Source organism: Garra rufa, chromosome 5 (genome assembly GCF_049309525.1).
Source record: "Garra rufa chromosome 5, GarRuf1.0, whole genome shotgun sequence".
Classification (NCBI taxonomy): Eukaryota; Metazoa; Chordata; class Actinopteri; order Cypriniformes; family Cyprinidae; genus Garra; species Garra rufa.
The window spans coordinates 38838638-38856638 of NC_133365.1; the positions used below are offsets into that span (position 1 = coordinate 38838638).

An 18001-nucleotide genomic window follows, 5' to 3' on the forward strand; every position below is an offset into this window, starting at 1 on the left:
TTAGAGAGCGATTCTACGCGAGAGCATTTTTGCTTCAGATATTGAAATTATGTAATCATTTAAATCAGAAATTGCTCATGTAGGCAGCATCTTCGTGTAGATTGTTTAAAAAATGCAGTGATTGTTTTTAGCTAATTTAAATGGCTCCACATGTAAAGATAATAAACATCTTGTTAATGTACTCATATTTTCATTCATTCTTGTCCCTTGCTTAAGGCATAAAGTATATATATTTTAAAAAAGGCTTTCAGAATCAGCCCATTTGCTTGTAAAACATCAGCAATCAGAATCGGAGGAATCAAGATCGGTGCATTACTAAAAAGAAATGCTGGGACAAGTGGCAGTTCTGCTGAGTTGGCACTAGTGGTGCACCTTAATATCCAATGGGTGCTCCTACATTTTTTGAAGTTGGGAGCACCAGTGCTAACAAGTAAAAGTTCATTTCAAGCCCTGTATTAGTTATATATGTTTTAAGTTTTTTTTTTTTTTTCCGCACAAATAATATAAATATGCTGTTGTGCTATATCTATTTTTTTTTTAAATATTATTTTCTACCTCATCTACTACTTCTACTAGCTTCCGTTTTTGATTTTTACATTCAGGATCAATGCCTAGAACCATTCATGTCGGAGGATGTTTTCCAACTGAATCCGTTTTTTTGGATTGCTTTCCATGCAGCAATAGATGAGATCTATGCATTCTGTGTACAAAGAGGAGAGAGACATCAGATTATTACAGTAAACTTCATACTTGCTGAAACTGATTACGCTATTTTAAGACGTAATTCAAAAAAGTATCTTTATGATCTGTCCACATGCCCTCACCTTTGGAAAGTTCTTCCGTGTACCAGGTCCTGTTAAAGATATCCCTGAGCTGCAAACCAGGGAACTTCCCACACACCATCCTGTACAACAGCGTGCCTAAAGAATACACTGCTGCAGGCTTGCCGTGGTAGCTTCCGTACTTGATCTCTGGGGGAGCATAACGTTTCGTTCCACTGAACCTTGTATAGGCAAACCTTCTCAAGCGGTCACCGCAGCCAAAGTCTATTAATTTGACCTGCAAGGTGTTTTTGTTAATGAGCAGGTTTTCCAGCTTGATGTCTCTGTGGACGACGCCTCTTTGGCAGCATATTATTGCAGCACTGACAACCTGCTGCATGACAATTCGTGCTGCTGGTTCCCCGATGCAGCCACCGCGTTGTAGTAGAAACTGCCTCATGTCTTCACATGGCATGGGCCGCTCTAAGACCAGTATGTATTCTGTCGGTGTCTCATACCAGTCCAGCAGCTGGATTATGTGAGGAACTCTAGGGCCTTTGTTTATCAGAATCATCACAGCGACCTCTGCTGGCAAGGATTCCATAAAATAGTTCTACAGGAGAGGGACAAGTAACATGATGATTAGGAGATCTATCCGAATTAGTACAACAACATTTTGTAATCCCTCTCCTTACAAACAAATGCTGCTTTCACACTACACATCATGTTCTCACGCAGTGAAAAATACACCACGGAACAAAGAGGAAACTAAGACAAGACAGAGCAGGTCACTTGACAAAACAATTATTTTAGAAACATTTATAGATAAATTCAAAAAAATAAATACCATTTTGTGGCTCTTTAATATGTGTTGACAGATTACTGTATTTCCCTACTAGATCAATCGACGCACAAACCGATCGTCTTTCCTTTTTTATTTAAAGCACGAAAAAAACATGAATGAACATAAGAATGTGTTTTATTTCGACCGCGAAAAGACGTCAATACACACAATTTTGTATTAATCTACTCTCCTGTTTGGCATTATCATTGGTCAAATTGCATGTCAATCAAGCTGTTTGCGAAGGCTCAATTGTTTAATTAGGCCAATGTTTTTTCCCTTATAGAAACTTGTGCCACTTGGGACCCAAGACTGTGCGCAGCGATTTTTATGTTGATAGGACAAATGGTTGCGTAGGTATAGCCATTTTTATGTTTTTTTTCCCTCTTACAGCACCACCAAGTGGTCAAGCTCTGCAATTTTTGTCCTGCAAACTCAGATTGAGCTCTTACATAAGTGTTGGCATCCCATTGCGACGGTGAGTCAGAAGTTCAACTTTTTTTTATTTTATTTTATAATTATAGATATTTGCTCTTCAGAGCACTGGTTTGGTTCCGATCAGGTGAAAACCCTAGACTAGTTTGCTAAAGTAGGTTTAGTAAAATTCCAAAATACCCAAAAATTTCGCCTGCGACTGATGCTTTAGGAGTTAATAGCAATTTCATACTTTTGATCGCTGTAGCGCCCCTGTCAGGCCAATTGGGGTGAGCTTTGGTGATGTTGTAGGCAATGTGAGTACTACCATCCCTTCAAGTTTCAAGCTTCTGCGACTTACGATTTGGTCTGCACGATCAGTTTTACGTCGAGATTGCTGATCCGTGACTATTCTAACAATTAGAATAGGGTTTCAGCAGTACACGCTTGAACCCCTAACAAATTGAACTGGAAATAGTAACTGAGAGTGAGAAAGCAAAGACAAACACAGAAGCAGCCTACTTACAATCTTGATTTTTCGTACGCCCTTCTTTTCCACAATTTTGAGTGCCACCTGTTCACAAAGAGAAAAAAAAGATTTATTTTTATTATTCTTTTTTTTGTGATAACAAGGTACAGTTAATTATATGTGCAACATGATTCCAGTCATGAACCTTGATGTAAAAGAATGCTAAGTCATTTTATTTGCAAGTAAAGAAACAAACCTTTTGTGAATCGGACAACCGGATCGCTTCATAGACGTCTCCAAAAGATCCATGACCCAGCTTTATACCAGCTTCATAATGCTGGAAGATGTTATCTGTAAAAAAAAAAAAAAAAAAAAAAAGTAGATGGTAAATTTACAGTGTAAACCATCAAAACTTTTGATTAAAGACAGATTATTATGGTGCATCCCACAACCTAAATATATTCACTTTTCATTAGAACAAAAAAGGATTTTTGGATTTGTTCACAAAAACCTTTTTTTAGGGGTCATTTTTAGGGGGGTTGTTATTTGCACATTTTTTCACACATACTCTTCGTATCATATTAAAGACCGTTTTGGAAAGCAATAACGGGGCCGTTTAGAAAATGGGGCCTGTCCAAATATACTCAATAGCCTATAAAACCTAAATGGAAACTCTAAACTTTACAAAACCTGGAGCGCACATGTGACGGATTTTAGACAGCTTCTGTTACAAAAGTCATAAACATTAAAAAACATCTATGGTACTATTACCTGTATTTGCCAAAAATGCTTTTTAGGCATTGATTTAGGTCATTACAGGCTTGCTAATAATATGCAATGTCTTTTTTATATGTGCTTAAATGCTTTAAAGCATTAATTGCTGCTTACAGCTATATTTGTTTTTGTTTTTTATGCTGAAATACCTTTCTGCATCCTTAGAGAGTGATGAAAGGCTATAAATGAAAAGCAGAATTCACTTATTTGGAGTTTTGATGCAAATGACAAACCTCAGACACGCAGTCGCTCATTTAGAATTAACCAAATACATTAACATTAGAATGAGACTAAGAGCAAATTGACCTGGAAACATGACCCTGGACCACAAAAACAGTCATAAGGGTCAGTTTTTTTTACATATTGAGATTTATAGATCATTAGAAAGCTTTCCATTGTTGTATGGTTTGTTAGGATAGGACAAAATTTGGCCAAGATATGGATCAAAGGAATCAAAGGGTGCAAAAATAAAAATCTAAATATATATATTAAAAAAATTCAAACTGAGGTAGGCCTAATTTTAGCACATCTAAGGAGTCAGTGGTTGGGGTTTGTGTCAATAAACTGACCTGTCTTTCCTTTTAAATCTAAATGGATATTTTCAGTCTCTGCATTCCAGAAAATGTTGTCCGATGGCGAAACTCTACTGTTCTCCTGGCTCACAGATGGCTCAGCGTCCTCATTGGCTGTGAGGGATGATACACAGCTGTACCAGCTGCACACTGATGTAGTGTCGCTTTGCTGTTCAGCTTCAGGAATGTCTTCATTACCCTCCTGCGCAGCGGCAGTGAGGGAAGACACGCAGCTGTACATGGAAGTGATGGAAGTGCTCTGAGGCTCTATGTTGTTCTGTTGGGCTCCTGTGGTGTTTTTCTTAGATTTACGTGAAAAAGCCCATTTGCAGAACCTCTTAAACTTATTTTTCTTTTTTACTGGGCCTGGGTTCTCCTCAGGCCCTGGTGAGACACCTGCAGCAACAGCAGCATCTCTGCACTGGTCCTGTTCTGCTGCATTGGAGGTTCCCTTAGATTTAGGAGTAAATACCCGTTTAAAAAACCTCTCCATCTTTTTCGCCTTTCCTACTTTCTCTGGAACAGGTGATGCACATGCAGCAGCTTGCTCTGCTCTGCAGTTGCGAGACGTGCACGGTTCCATTGGTCTAGATTTCTTTCTGATGTTCTAGCGAAAACTTTTATCAACTGAATTTGTCACAGCTCGAACGAAATTCTACCAATCAAGTGATATAAGACAATTCGAGCTGAAGTAGCCTACTAAATTCTAGCAAAAATCAACTGATCTCTACCAGTGACAAATTGGAACTGCACCGCAACCCGACCGCAGTTCCACTGGCCTTTATACGAATGTGACGTCACAAAGACCCACAACGCTGTGTTGCCATGGCTTTTTTCGAATGTTTAGATGCAGCGGCATGAAGCGCAGCAGGGCCGAGGGTGGGGGCGTTCGCGCCCCACCCCTCCTTTCCACTCCACTCCTTGTTGATCTTGATCGATTTTGAAACCGAAAAAACAAACAAACAAAAAATAAAATAAATAAAATAAAATAAAATAATAATAATAAAATAAAGCGCTGTTTGCGGAATAATAAATCAAAAAAAGTAATACTTCTATAAATTATAATTTTTATTTGAATAAACTGGTTTCTGATTTCCAGATAATGTTGCATGGTTGTTTATCGTGGTGAGACCTTGTTTCTCAAAGCAGCACGTACAACTGGATGGAAAAAAGAAACAATTTTCACTACGAAATGAGTAAATTTAATCTACTATCATTTCCAGGAGTGTAGAATTAGGGGGGGGGGGGGGGACGCATTTTTATCAAACAAACGTCATTCCATTGATACCTAATAAATTAAAGTAAATATGCTACGTTAGAAAACTGCGCGCTTTTAAGGATGCGCATTTAAAACATGGATGGAAAGTAGGAGCCCAGCAAACATTGGTCCGACGGCGACGTCCTGTCCCTGGCCAAAAATAGTCGCGGTAGGACGACAAAATATGCAAAAAAATTTAACACAAAATATTTCTTAAAAATGCATTCAGATGCATTTGTACATGTCTAGTAAAGTTGTTACTTTGACTTTTAGCTGAGTGTAGTTCAAAATAAACCCGGTTGTGAAAGGACGTCCAGCAGGTGACGTCTTTTACACGTGCATTTATAGTCCATCGTCAACCTCTATAAAATCCTTATGAAATATGCAAAAGCAATTGTGCTTACATTCACATTCACATTGGCATACTACAGTAATTAATTTAAGTGCCCAAAGTAGTTTCTTAAGAGGTTGTTAACAGACGTCCACTGACGTCCTTTAAACGTTTAGTAAGACCCATGCAAACCAGCACGGAAATCTTTATTTAAAAAACTCCCATTTGTTTTACATCTTGTTTTATGTCAAATTCTGTTCACAAATTGCTTGTAGTTAAGTGTGAAATCACTGCATTTACCCATTATTCCACCAGTTTCCCATACATTACAATATGATTTAATTATTTCGTTTTTAATGATTAAATATATATATAGGCTATATACATAAGTTATTCATAAAGTCACAATTTAAAGTCTGAGCTGGATGCAAAAACTGCTGCCAAGATGTTGTTACAAATCTCCCGATATGGTATCTCTATAGCAGATTATCTCGCGATATGACAGTTTGTATACTCAATTTTCCAGATCAATAGGTGGCGGTAATGCATCTTATGCTGGTTTGGCAAAATCGCCAAAAACACCAGAAGAAGAGGAGTGAGCCGTAAGGTACACGAGGAGAGAGTTTGAGTTTACAAATCATTAAAAATTCATCGATGGGTAAGTACATTTTGAGGTATTTTATTAATGCATTTTATTTTTACTTGTTTTACTCGGAGGAACCAAAAGCAAGTATAAGCACACTGTCAAGTTAAATTAAGTTGGGCTAAAGTTAGCTAGTATGCTAAAAGGTAATGTTTAATGCTAGGGTCTTTTTTAACCCTAAAAAGAAACTCATCTGTGGCAAAATTAAAAGTTTATGAAAATTAAAAGTTGAAGTAGCCAGCTTTCGAATATTTTTAAATTTTCTCAATTTGTTGTTTTGTGTAAGCGTTATCACAGAATGTTAAAGTGTGTTTGTGTTAATGACTTGTATGAGATATATTAAATATTATATATTCACTATATGCATTGACACACACACACACACACACACACACACACACACACACATACATACATACATACATATATATATATATATATATATATATATATTTATAGGCAAGCTATAAAAGGAAAAAAAAACAATAGTTAAATGTATATATGTACTTTGATATCAATGACATGCAGCACATAAGAGCACATCGGTTGATTAAACATGTTTAAAGATTAAATTAAAAAGTACTAAGATGTAGCATTCTGAAAGTTTATTTCTGAAAATAAATGCAATGAAAGACTGTGATATGTTAAAACTGTAGGAGGAGCTCAGGAATAATTCACTGAAATCTGTAAATTAATTTGAGCATGGCTGACTTCAAGTGCTTTTAAAAGTATTTTGTAATTTCAGATTTGCTAAACATGTCCTCTGACTATCAAAGAAAGTGGCAATAGGGGTTCAATCTTCAACTGGCTGGCAGGAGCCGCCACTGGCAGGTCACATTGAAAATGAATGACTTCCGGCCACTTTGACGCTCTCGCTGCTGGCGGTGTGAATGCACAGTTAGAGCCAGCCACCATCTTGCAATCTCAGTGAAAATTGGAGGAATGCTGCCAGTTAAAGAGGATTTGTCATATAATTAAGGAAGCACCAGGTACTCCAAATCCTTGGGGTGTTGTGATGGTTCAGTACGGTTTCTTTTTGGTGCATTTGGTTTATTTTGGTATTTAAGTATTTTAAATGTGTTTTGTTATTAGAAATCCACTCCTATACCAGCACTTATACTGAAGTATCAGGTATTCCAAAACTTCCTGATTTTACTACCGTAACCAGAGTGGATGGCCTGGAGGTTCATTACCATGACAGTAATATGAAAAAGCATATTCTAAAGCAAAATTGGATGAGGACTGTTGAATTTAAAGACATCTGGAACCAATTTAATGCCTATCATGATGAAGTGTACAGGCAATTGAAAAAGATTTTTGACGCTAAAAAGAAACGTTACAACAAAACAGGTGTGCGTGTGTGTGTGTGTGTGTGTTTCAGTTTTACAATATTATACAATGTATGTCTTTTTTTAGTATACATTTTACTGATTACAAATATAGACATCTTAAAGGTCCCATATTGTCAAAATCAAAATTTCCTGGCTTTTTTCATGATAACTGAGGTCTAGGGGCTATGTAACTACCATACGAGTTTCAAAACAGTCAATCCACAGTAAACTGCACACAGCCTGCTTAAAGTAGCTGTTCATTTTCACGAGCCACTGTGACTTTCGTAAAGATGTGACATCTGATCTACTCAGTCACCGCCTTCAAGTCACTACCCCGAACACCAATCACTTCCCACCCTCCTTTTGTCAAACCCAGACAATATCGTGTCCATAATATTGCTAAGCAACAACACGAAAACAAGTCGAGAAAACCCTGTTCAGTCGATAGATGTCGAAACTACATCATTGCACAGGCTTCAGAACAACGTTAATATAAGTGACCAGTGGCACGTCAACTTCAGCCTCTTTCACTCAGCCGGTAAATACACGGATAATGTTTCCCATGATTTGTTCCGGAGTTGTTTGATTTGGTTCATTCACAGTTGTTTTCGAAATCTGTGCATGCTTTACACACAACCCATAAAGACATGTGATCTTTGGATGTGAGATGTAATGCGACAGGTACGTTTCACTAAACTGAAACTAACCTGAACAAACTGTGCTTCAGCGCTGATAGTGTGGAGCTGGCTCTGCCCGATGGCCGCTTCATTCCACTTTGCACGTATTTTTTCGTTGTGAAGTGTCGCAGGGTAACGTGCATCATCACTAGAACACTGCCTTTATGGTTCTGGCTTTTGTTCACACAGCTCTCGTTCCCGTAATTTTCCAGAATCAGCGTGCATTGTGAAAGGGGCTTTACTAAAGCAACAGTTATGTAGCTTACTGCATTCGGTGTTTGAAAAAGAAAAAACATTAATGATCATTCTGAAATATCCTGTTGAGTATCAGCAGGCTAGGCTCTCTCTATGGCTCAGAAAACAACAGGCCAATCAGAAGAGAGGCTCATGAATATTAATTAGATGGGCCAAAATCGACCTGTTTTTGACAGAGCTCCTAAAAAAGGAGCTGTAAAAATATATTGAGATGGATTTTGGCACTTATACCGCAAATATATATTCTTAAGGACATCAACAACTAAAATAAACCTCCAGAAATGTGTACAATATGGGACCTTTAAAGTGTTTATGTTTTTTTTGTTTTTTTACTTTTACCCTATACACCCCTACATTATGGTTCAGATGTATGTACATACTTACCTATGGATATGCCACTGTGACTGGGACAATGATACTGGACAGATTTATAGATATAATCATGTTGGTTTTGATGGAGAGGACTATATGAAACTGCAGGTAAAAGAAAAAAAATATATCCCTCAAACACAGGAGGCAGCCACCGATGCAGAAAGTTGGAACAATAAAACAGATCTGTTTCGAAATTATTTACAATTCATCACAGATGACTGTATTTCCTTTCTACGCAAATACTTGGAGCTTGGCAGAACTACTTTTAACAGAACAGGTATTGCATCGTGAAGCTTTATCAATTTTGCTTTTGTGATACATGTGCACATATAACACAAATTACTAAACTCTGATGCAATCAGTACTGAGAGAACTATATTAATGTAATGTAAGTCTTTGCTTTGAGAATGTACACATTAATTAGTATGCAGCAAAGTAGAAAAATTAATGAAAGTGGTACTTTTTAGTCCCTCCCAAAGTGTATCTCCTGCAGAGGAACTCCTCCTCTCCAGTGGTTTGCCTTGCCACAGGTTTCTACCCAGCAATATTTAATATTACCTGGAGAAAAAATGGGCAGGAGCACCATGAACATGTGGAGACAGGAGAAACTTTAACAAATATGGATAAAACCTTCCAGAAGCGCATCAGTCTCAGAGTGAGAAAAGAAGAGTGGAAGAAGAACCGTTACACCTGTGTGGTGCAACACAAGAGTTTGAAAAAAGACATCCAGAAGATTTTAACAGAGGATGAGATCATTAGCAACCACAGTAATGGTAATGGTTTATTCTCATTATTTATTTTCTGAACAATGTAGGTCTACAAAGGAGGACAAAAATAAATGAATTAAATTAAAATTAATTGTTTTATAGAATCCAACAACTTTGGAGTAGTGTTTTTAATCGCCATTATCGCCATTACTCTAATTATACTTGGAATCATAAGCTGCTGCATGAAGTTCAAAACTAGTGAGTCTTCATCTTTAACAATATATAGTCTAACACTACATTTCAGTTTTCATTAAAAATCACTACAATAACAGTTTAGAAGTATTGGTATTTCTTATTTTATCAATCAGTTTGTTTTTTATATGATCTAAAACAATTTACAATGTTTTTTTTTTTTTCAGTTTCCTCTTGCTTATACACATTTTCAGACAACAACAGGAATGACACAAATAGAAGCAACACTGCAACACTTACATGACAGTAAATACTGGACAGTATTGAAAAAAGACAGTATACTGGCTGTCATCGAAGGCACCAAATCCAGGTTACACCAGAGGGATTGTCCTTGTACATTGTTCATGTATTCATTTAGAAAGAAGCCTTTATCCAAAGTGACTTACAAATGAGAACCTTTCAAGCATTAGCAATTAACCTAGAAAGAAATAGAAGTAGTATATTGTGAAATTGTTATTGGTCAATTTAGAAAACAACTCAATCTGAAAGGACTTTATAAAGTCATGCTTCTTCTCACAGTACAAACTGGACCTTCAAAAATGAAAATATGTAACATCTATATTTTACAAAGCAGGTTCATAGCAAGGTGATCATATTTGGGCATCCTTGGTATAAAAACTTTCATTTTTTTCACATTTTGTTATGTTGCTGCCTTTTGTTAAACTACTTTAAATTACTTTTGTTCCCCACATCAATCTACACTCCCTACTCCATAATGGCAAAGCAAAAAAAAAAAAAAAAGGTTTTTAACATTCATGCAAATTTATTAAAAATAAAAAACTGAAAAGATCCCGTTGCATAAGTATTCATACCCTTTTCTGGGACACTCGAAATTTAGTTCAGGAGCATTCATATTGCTTCAAGATGTTACTACAATTCAAGTGGAGTTAAACTGTGGCAAATTCATTTGAATGAGAATGATTTAGAAAGGCACACACCTCTCAGAAAAGGTCTATCAGCTGAAAATGCATATCAGAGCAAAAAACAAGTCCTGAGGACAAGATAACTGCCTGTAGAGCTCAGTGACAGACTTGCATTAAGGCAATGATCTAGGGAAGAGTTCAGAAAAAAAATCTGCTGCATTGAAGGTTCACAGAAGCATGTAGCCTCCATTATCCATTATAGAAGACGACTGGAACAACTGACTCTTGAAAATGTCTGCCCGCCCCCATCCAAGCTGACAGAGCTTGAGAGGTGAAAAGGTGAGGCAAAGAATGGAACATAATTGCCAAATGCAGATGTGCAAAACTTGTCACATCATACCCAAAAAGACTTGAGGCTGTAAAGGTGCTACAACTATGTACTGAGTTAAGGGTATGAATACTTATGCAATGTACTTATTTCAGTGTTTTATTTTCAATAAATTTGTAAAATTTGCAAATCTGTTTTTTGCTTTATCATTATTATGGTGTATGGAGTGTAAACTGATGTGGGGAAAAACTAATTTAAAGCAGTTTAACATAATGCTGCAACAAAACAAAATGTGAAAAAAAAAATACACTTTTTTCGTAAATGTATAAGATCAAATGTCAAATACCTTTAAAGGTTTCAAAAGTATTACATGTGTATGTGTACTTATCTTTGCTGAAATCACTTTAGTCTTATGAAATAGAGGCTTATTAAAAAAAAAGAATCTTTAGAATTTTTGAATAAATAGATATTAATAAAGTTTTTTTGTGCTTGAAAATCTAGAGTACATTTGAGTGAACCAAAAGTATCAACCTCGGCACCATTTCTAATTTTTCAATTGGTAAAATAAAGGGTGTATTATATCTGTGACTCTTTTTGCAGGATACACCACTACACCAATAGGTGGCGACAAGTGACCGTCTTTTTGTTTAAATTAAATCAAAAGATTGTTTTATTTGCATGCCATTTAAATGCAGCAAACTAAAAAGGAAGTGAAACTTGCAAGCATTTATGGTAAAATAAAAAATAAAAATCATATGTTTTCTATTTACAAACATGCATGTGTGAAAGTATGGAATTAACGAAAAGTCACCAGCTTACTGATCACAAAGTTATTAAAGTAACATGAAATCCTCTACCCAGGACCCAGGACAAAACTTTGATGGGATTTTAAACATAATCTTTTGGAATCTTAAGTATGTGTTTATCAGAACTCTGATGAATAAGATCTACATTCTTTTTAAATATTAATACAAATTCTTACCTGTCAAAAAGATGTAAAACGTTCACTTTGTGTATAAAAGGAAACCACAGAAACAGCCAGTTGAAGATACATGGTAAAAGAGGATGTGAGACTTGATCCCCTGTCAGCTTTTTCCGATTTTAAGACAATGGTGTCAGATAGCATTGGCCACATCAAGCTTTTATTCTGTAACATATGTTAAGTCATCAGGATTTTCACATCAACACACCAAGAGAGAGAAGTTATTCAGAACACAAATCGTCTTTTGCATCAGTGTAAACCAATGGTTACCAACCACGTTCCTGAAGGCCCTCTAACATTGCATGTTTTCCATGGCTCTTTAACCCAACACACCTGATTCAGATCATCAGCTTATTAGTATCCGAAATCGCCCCCAATACCCTCAAATAGGGCACTATTTGAAGGGACAGTCATTTTTATTGGTGTTCGAAACCATAGTGGACGTTCTCGATTGCACTCATTCAATCCCACAATGCACCGCAAAACTAGTGTACAACCGATGTACATTCAACGGCTAGAAATAGACCTTTCTCACAACTTCCGTATTTTGCACCGGAAATACGCAATTGCTGTGTAAACCTATTTCCGCCCCGGTATGCCGGTAACCAGTTAAACAACAAAGACGGCGCAAACATCGAGCAAGATTGTTTGTAACATCACGAACACGACTGTTATATTGCTTTAATAAAGTTGTACATGTCCTCTATAATATCCATACATAACCTTATAACCCTAGTCCTCGGTCTAAGTGCACACACTAGTAATTTGTTAGCCTGATTGCTCTCTAACGTTAGCTACGTTACTTACCTTGTAAGTTATGGATAAACGGGAAAACGCTTAACGTACGTAAAAAACGACCAGGAAACCCCAAGTTTCTGTCAAACCTTACTTGGAACAAACACAGCCATAATGCACTGTGAGAGTCGCGCGCCGATTGAATTCCCGCGTCTTACCAGAAGATGGCGCCCGCAGCTGAATCATCCATTCGTTTATTTTACAACGTGGTCGTCCAAGCCGTAATACAGCGTACGAAACAAAATGTGCATAGCTTTATCAAAGAAAACGCTCAAATACGGTTGGAATAACTATACAAGGTACTTTTATCTGCCACATTGTTTCACACATCCACCTCTTGAAAACACATAAAACCACACTAAAACATCCACAATGTTTTTTGTTGAATTGGGTTAACAATTTACAGTCCTCTGAGACTGATATTCAAAATCTGTTTGTTCCTTTGCTCATTTAAGCATTTAACATAAATGCTTAAAATAAACTACTATACAAAAACGGAGAGTTTAAGGACCCATTGAACCCAAGCTTGTGTTTAATCAAGGATGAGCTGTGGTAAAGTTATAAAGAAAGAACCACAAAGAAGAACCACAAGACCACAAAAAAAAAAAAAGCACAACAGTTTTTAACTGATTTTTAGCCTGGCACATACCTAACATCCTACAGGCAGGGTTGTCGCTAGTGGAGTGAAAGGTGGTGACGTTTATAGGGGCCCACGGCTGAGAGGAGGGGCCCCCCGGAGATCTTAACCGTCTGGCTGAGGTCAGCCTAAAAAGACGCTCAAGACGATTCGCCACGAAAGCTTATCATTCGCACGTTTTTTTAAGCCTTGATAATTTAAACATTCAAAAGAGTTTAAAGCATTAAAACACAATGCTGAAAAACTCAACAGAGCACTTTCGCGCCATGTCAGATTATGTCTTAAGTGAACGTGAAGAGTTGAGAAAGAAATCAGATGAGCATCATTACATTGGATGCATTGTTTCTTCAAGTGACCGTGCCTAATTTACTAGCTGCTGTCAGTGTCCTTAACGTTAATCCAAGAAAATCAAAAAGAAATAATCACTCCCTGCTCTTGAGTGAATTACTTTGTCGTTTTAACAAGAATTCATCTAGCCTATATTTAATTTATACAGAGAAGACTATGCAATGCCATTTTAGATAATTATTCGGACACCTACAAACTTGAAAAAACTTAAACATTGTGTAAATGGCACAAATAAATAAATAGAACAAACTTACAAATTAAACAATTTCAAGCGGGGCCATGGGTACAACCTGCACCGGGGCCCCGCAAACCCCATACAGCCCTGCCTACGGATGCAAAAGTGAGCTGGCATGTTTCTCTGACTCATTTTAGATTTCTGTGGGCAGAATTCTGGGGTTTTTCAGGCGGGGCAGTCTTAAAAAATATTTTACCACAGAAAAGTTGGTTAGTGCTTTTAATATCTCTATAAAATTTTTACAAATTAGTTCTTTTTTTTTTTTAAATTGGGAAAATATGATATAGAAAAAATGATTTGCAGGCCTAAAAACTGCATCGATGAAACCTTAGAAGGACTCAGTGAAAACTTGCAAGCTGTGAATACCAAATCGGAAGGGCGTTTCGACACATTTAGTGCACACAACTATATTTAGTAAACAAATGTCATTTAATCTTGAAATGAGGGTTGATATGAAAAGCAAATGCCATTGTTTAAATATTTGAAACCCCTGGACAATATTTGACAGTACTTTTAGAAGAAAAGAAGAAAACTTTTATTTGAAAATCCACACTTTTAAATGAAAAAATTCAGTTACCTGTTGACCCAGCTGTACAGATCATTGTATACTTTTTTATGCTTAGAGAGCTCATCATAATGCATGCAGATATTACAGAATCTCTCTCTCCAGTCTGTGTACATTCTAACATCATAATAATTGTGCCATCTAAAATAAGATTCATAGCGGTTTCTATCAGCAGCCACTTGATTTAAGAAAGTAGCCAGTGCCTTAATGTTGCTGAAGTCATTAACATGGATGAATGACTCTGGTGGAATTGATAGTTCATAAATGTTTCTGGGTGGGCCGAGCACCACTGGCACGCTTCCTGCCTGAAGGGAGTTCCGCCACAGCTTCTCCGTGATGTAGTCTGTGGATATTGAGTTTTCAAAGGCAAGGTAGAAGTAACATCGAGATATTGTGGAAAGCAGCTTTTTGTTTGAGAGCGACCGCTTGGACCACAGTCCGTAAACTTCAATTAGTTTTGATGGAATGTGTTTCTTCAGCTGCTGGAAAACTAGAGAGCGACTCTGATTGGCTTTGTATTTGCTGACCACCCAGCAAACTAGGCAGTCGCTCTTCTTTGGAATGATGTAAGTGCCATTAGTCCTTTTAGAAACAAGCTCTCCGTATGGCATGAAGATGTCAGCGTCACGGCGATAACTCATCGTCCAGTTGAACAAGCCGTTGTAGTTGCTAAGTTTGTGGTTGTTCACTGGAGGTTCCAGTGATAACCAAAGCCACTTTTGCAGTGGTGGACGTGTAAGGTGGACAGGCAGCTTGGAGTGGCCAGTCCAGAGCTCATAGTGGTGGAAGACTACAACATCTGCTTGATCGAAAAGGGATCGGTTGTCCTCCAGAAAGCATCTAGGGATTTCATATTTATCCATACAGACATCTCTCTCCAGTTTGTAGCGAACTCCGAAAGGCCAGTGCCATAGGAGGATGGTAATGTTGTACTCTGGGCTTTTAGGTCCGCTGGTCTCAATATGACTCAAGAGTAGCATGTTTTTACCCCAGGATAAGAAATTGTAGAGAAGTACAAAGCCAAACAGACAGAAGAGGGCACGGATATGTTTTTTCACTAATTGCATGGCACAGATACTGTAAAGACAAAGTGGTGAGGTGGACACAGTGGGGTTATTATAGTTAACTAAAACTAAAATCATGAAAAACATATTCATGTTTCATTTGAGTGAAACAAAACAAAATATTAGAGCTGTGCAATGAATAATCGCATTCAAAATAAAAGTTATGTATATAATAAATGTTTGTTTACTTTGTATATGTGAATACACACACATGCATGTATATATTTAAGAAAAATATGTTATGTTTATATATTAAATATATTTATATATAATATAAATATTTCAAAATATACAGAACACACACATATTATAAACAAAAACGTTTATTTTAGATGTGATTAATCGCAATTCATCATTTGAACAGCACTATAAAATATAAAAAACTTCCATAAATCTATACTTATTATCTTAATTAATTTAGGGTAGTTGCCAAGTAAGCCTAAATGTTTTTTAATTAACTTTAAGTACTAGGCTAAAATAAAAACTAAAACTCTAACTAAATTTAAAATCTAAAAAGACAGATCTCGGGCAGATTAAAATCAGTTTGGTCTCTTCCTTTTAACAGAAGTCACTAAAAGCTAATGATATGATGGTGTGAACATTTCATCAACACTTAGCTTTTTAGTCATAACTTTGCATGGGTTAGTTTTCATAAACACTGCATAAATATTAAAGCAGGTTGGAATCAATATAGCACACAATGCTTTTTTACATTTTAACACCCTTTTTTTCTAAAACATTCACTGTAAAGATCAACTCATGTCTATCAAAATGTATCTAAAAAATATATTTCTCTTTATTATTATGGTGATTTTTGTAAAAGTGTTTTCTAAAACATTAACAGGTACAATCAAATCATGTACTTGCCTAAAGTTTCGAGTCCAGGAACAACATGAAAATGAAGTAAGCGACGTGTTCCCATGAAAGCAAAGTGACACTGCTTACAAGGTAAATGACATATCCACTCATAGTGTCACTGCTTAGTGGGTAACATATAAACCAAGAGTGTGTATCCGGTTTTGCCCCGCCTGTTGGCAGACAAATGCGCAATGCAAAAAAAAAAAAAAAATGGACACATGAAATCAGCTCTGTTGCAAAGATTCACTCTGCACATGTGTAAAAGCCACACCTCAATCAGTACAGAGCTAGCAAGATTGCCTCAGTAAAATTACACAAAACTATGTGCTTATAGTGGACTACATGTGCTTCAGAAAATATCTTACAGATGATACTAGCAGGAATTTAAAATAAAAGGCTTTAAGACCTTATTTTAAAAGTTAATATATCTTTATATTGTGCAATATAGACTGTATAGTTTCCATTTCCATTTAAAAAAAACATTATAAATAAAGAACTGAGCATCTGTGATTCACCAAGTTGGCAGTTCAAATCATTTGTGCCGCCTTCGTTGTCATAGTGAGAGTTTTTGGTGGGTGGGAGAAAAGATTTTGAAATTGCACCTTTTTCTTTTTCCTTTTCCTGTTGTGGACTGGTGTTGGAGGGAGAGCAAAAACCACAACCTGCTCTCCAATCCGCACTTGACTTTTAAAATGCTGTGTACACTTTTTGAACTTGTCACAATGAGGAATATCAATTTAATCCTCACCGTCTGAAATGTGAACATAAATGTTAATGTCATTCATCTGACTATTTTGACTTGCCATATTATGAATCTTAACGCAGCAGGGTAGACCGGGAGTGTTGTAATACAAGGTCAGTTGTAACACTGTCAGTTTGACAAGTAAGAAAAGAGATGTTGAGCTTACAGGAGAAGTAGCATATGACTGTGAGTTACACTGTAGATTTTATGACCAGGGAAGGAAGTAACTTATTTATCAAGATTATTTTTTGGCTAGCAGTCATTGTATTGTATTTGAGCTACATCACATAAAGTACCTGTTTCTCTAGTTTAATTTAATGCTTTGTATTTTATGCTTAACATTCTCAGTAATAAAGGTAAAAAAAAGCTGTCACTGGGGCAGTACCTTTTCAAAAGGTACACATTTGTACCTAAAGAGTAAATTTTGGTAACTTCAAGGTATATATTAGTACTTAGTTAGTAATTAGTAAAGGGTTACTCCACTCCAAAATTAAGTCAAGTCAAGTCAAGATTATTTATACAGCGCTTTTTACAATACAAGTTGTGTCAAAGCAACCTTACAGTATTAAAATAATAAAATAAAATGTCAAATAATCACTTACCCCCATGTCGTTCCAAACCCATAAAGTTTCGTCCGTCTTGGGAACACAATTTTAGACATTTTGGATGAAAACTGGGAGCTTTTTGACTGTTTGACTGTTGAAGTAAAAAGCACTGTCAAGCAGTGTTGGTGTCACGACGCAGACAGGACCGGACAAACAAACAACGACTGAATATAAACAAAAGTCTTTAATAAATCCACAAGGGGTTACAGGAAACGCAGGAGAACACAGAAACAACTGAGGTAACATCAACGCGAGACAAAGCAATGAGAGAAAACAACCAACATATAAAAGGACACTGATTAACAAGGACAGGTGTAGGGAA

At 36.5% G+C, this 18001-nt stretch overlaps 2 protein-coding genes across 2 annotated transcripts; one reads left to right on the plus strand and one right to left on the minus strand.

Annotated features, from left to right (window-relative positions):
* Positions 1 to 8683: 8683 nt before the first annotated feature.
* On the plus strand, positions 8684 to 11483 carry LOC141334849 (BOLA class I histocompatibility antigen, alpha chain BL3-6-like). The gene is made up of 3 exons (XM_073840072.1): positions 8684 to 8975; positions 9166 to 9471; positions 11449 to 11483. Exons 1-3 carry the CDS (start codon positions 8684 to 8686, stop codon positions 11481 to 11483), a joined length of 633 nt encoding a protein of 210 aa, XP_073696173.1.
* A 2935-nt stretch (positions 11484 to 14418) lies between these two features.
* Positions 14419 to 15477, minus strand: LOC141334850 (alpha-(1,3)-fucosyltransferase 7). The gene has a single exon (XM_073840074.1). The coding sequence runs from the start codon at positions 15475 to 15477 to the stop codon at positions 14419 to 14421; it is 1059 nt and encodes a 352-aa protein (XP_073696175.1).
* Positions 15478 to 18001: the final 2524 nt, after the last annotated feature.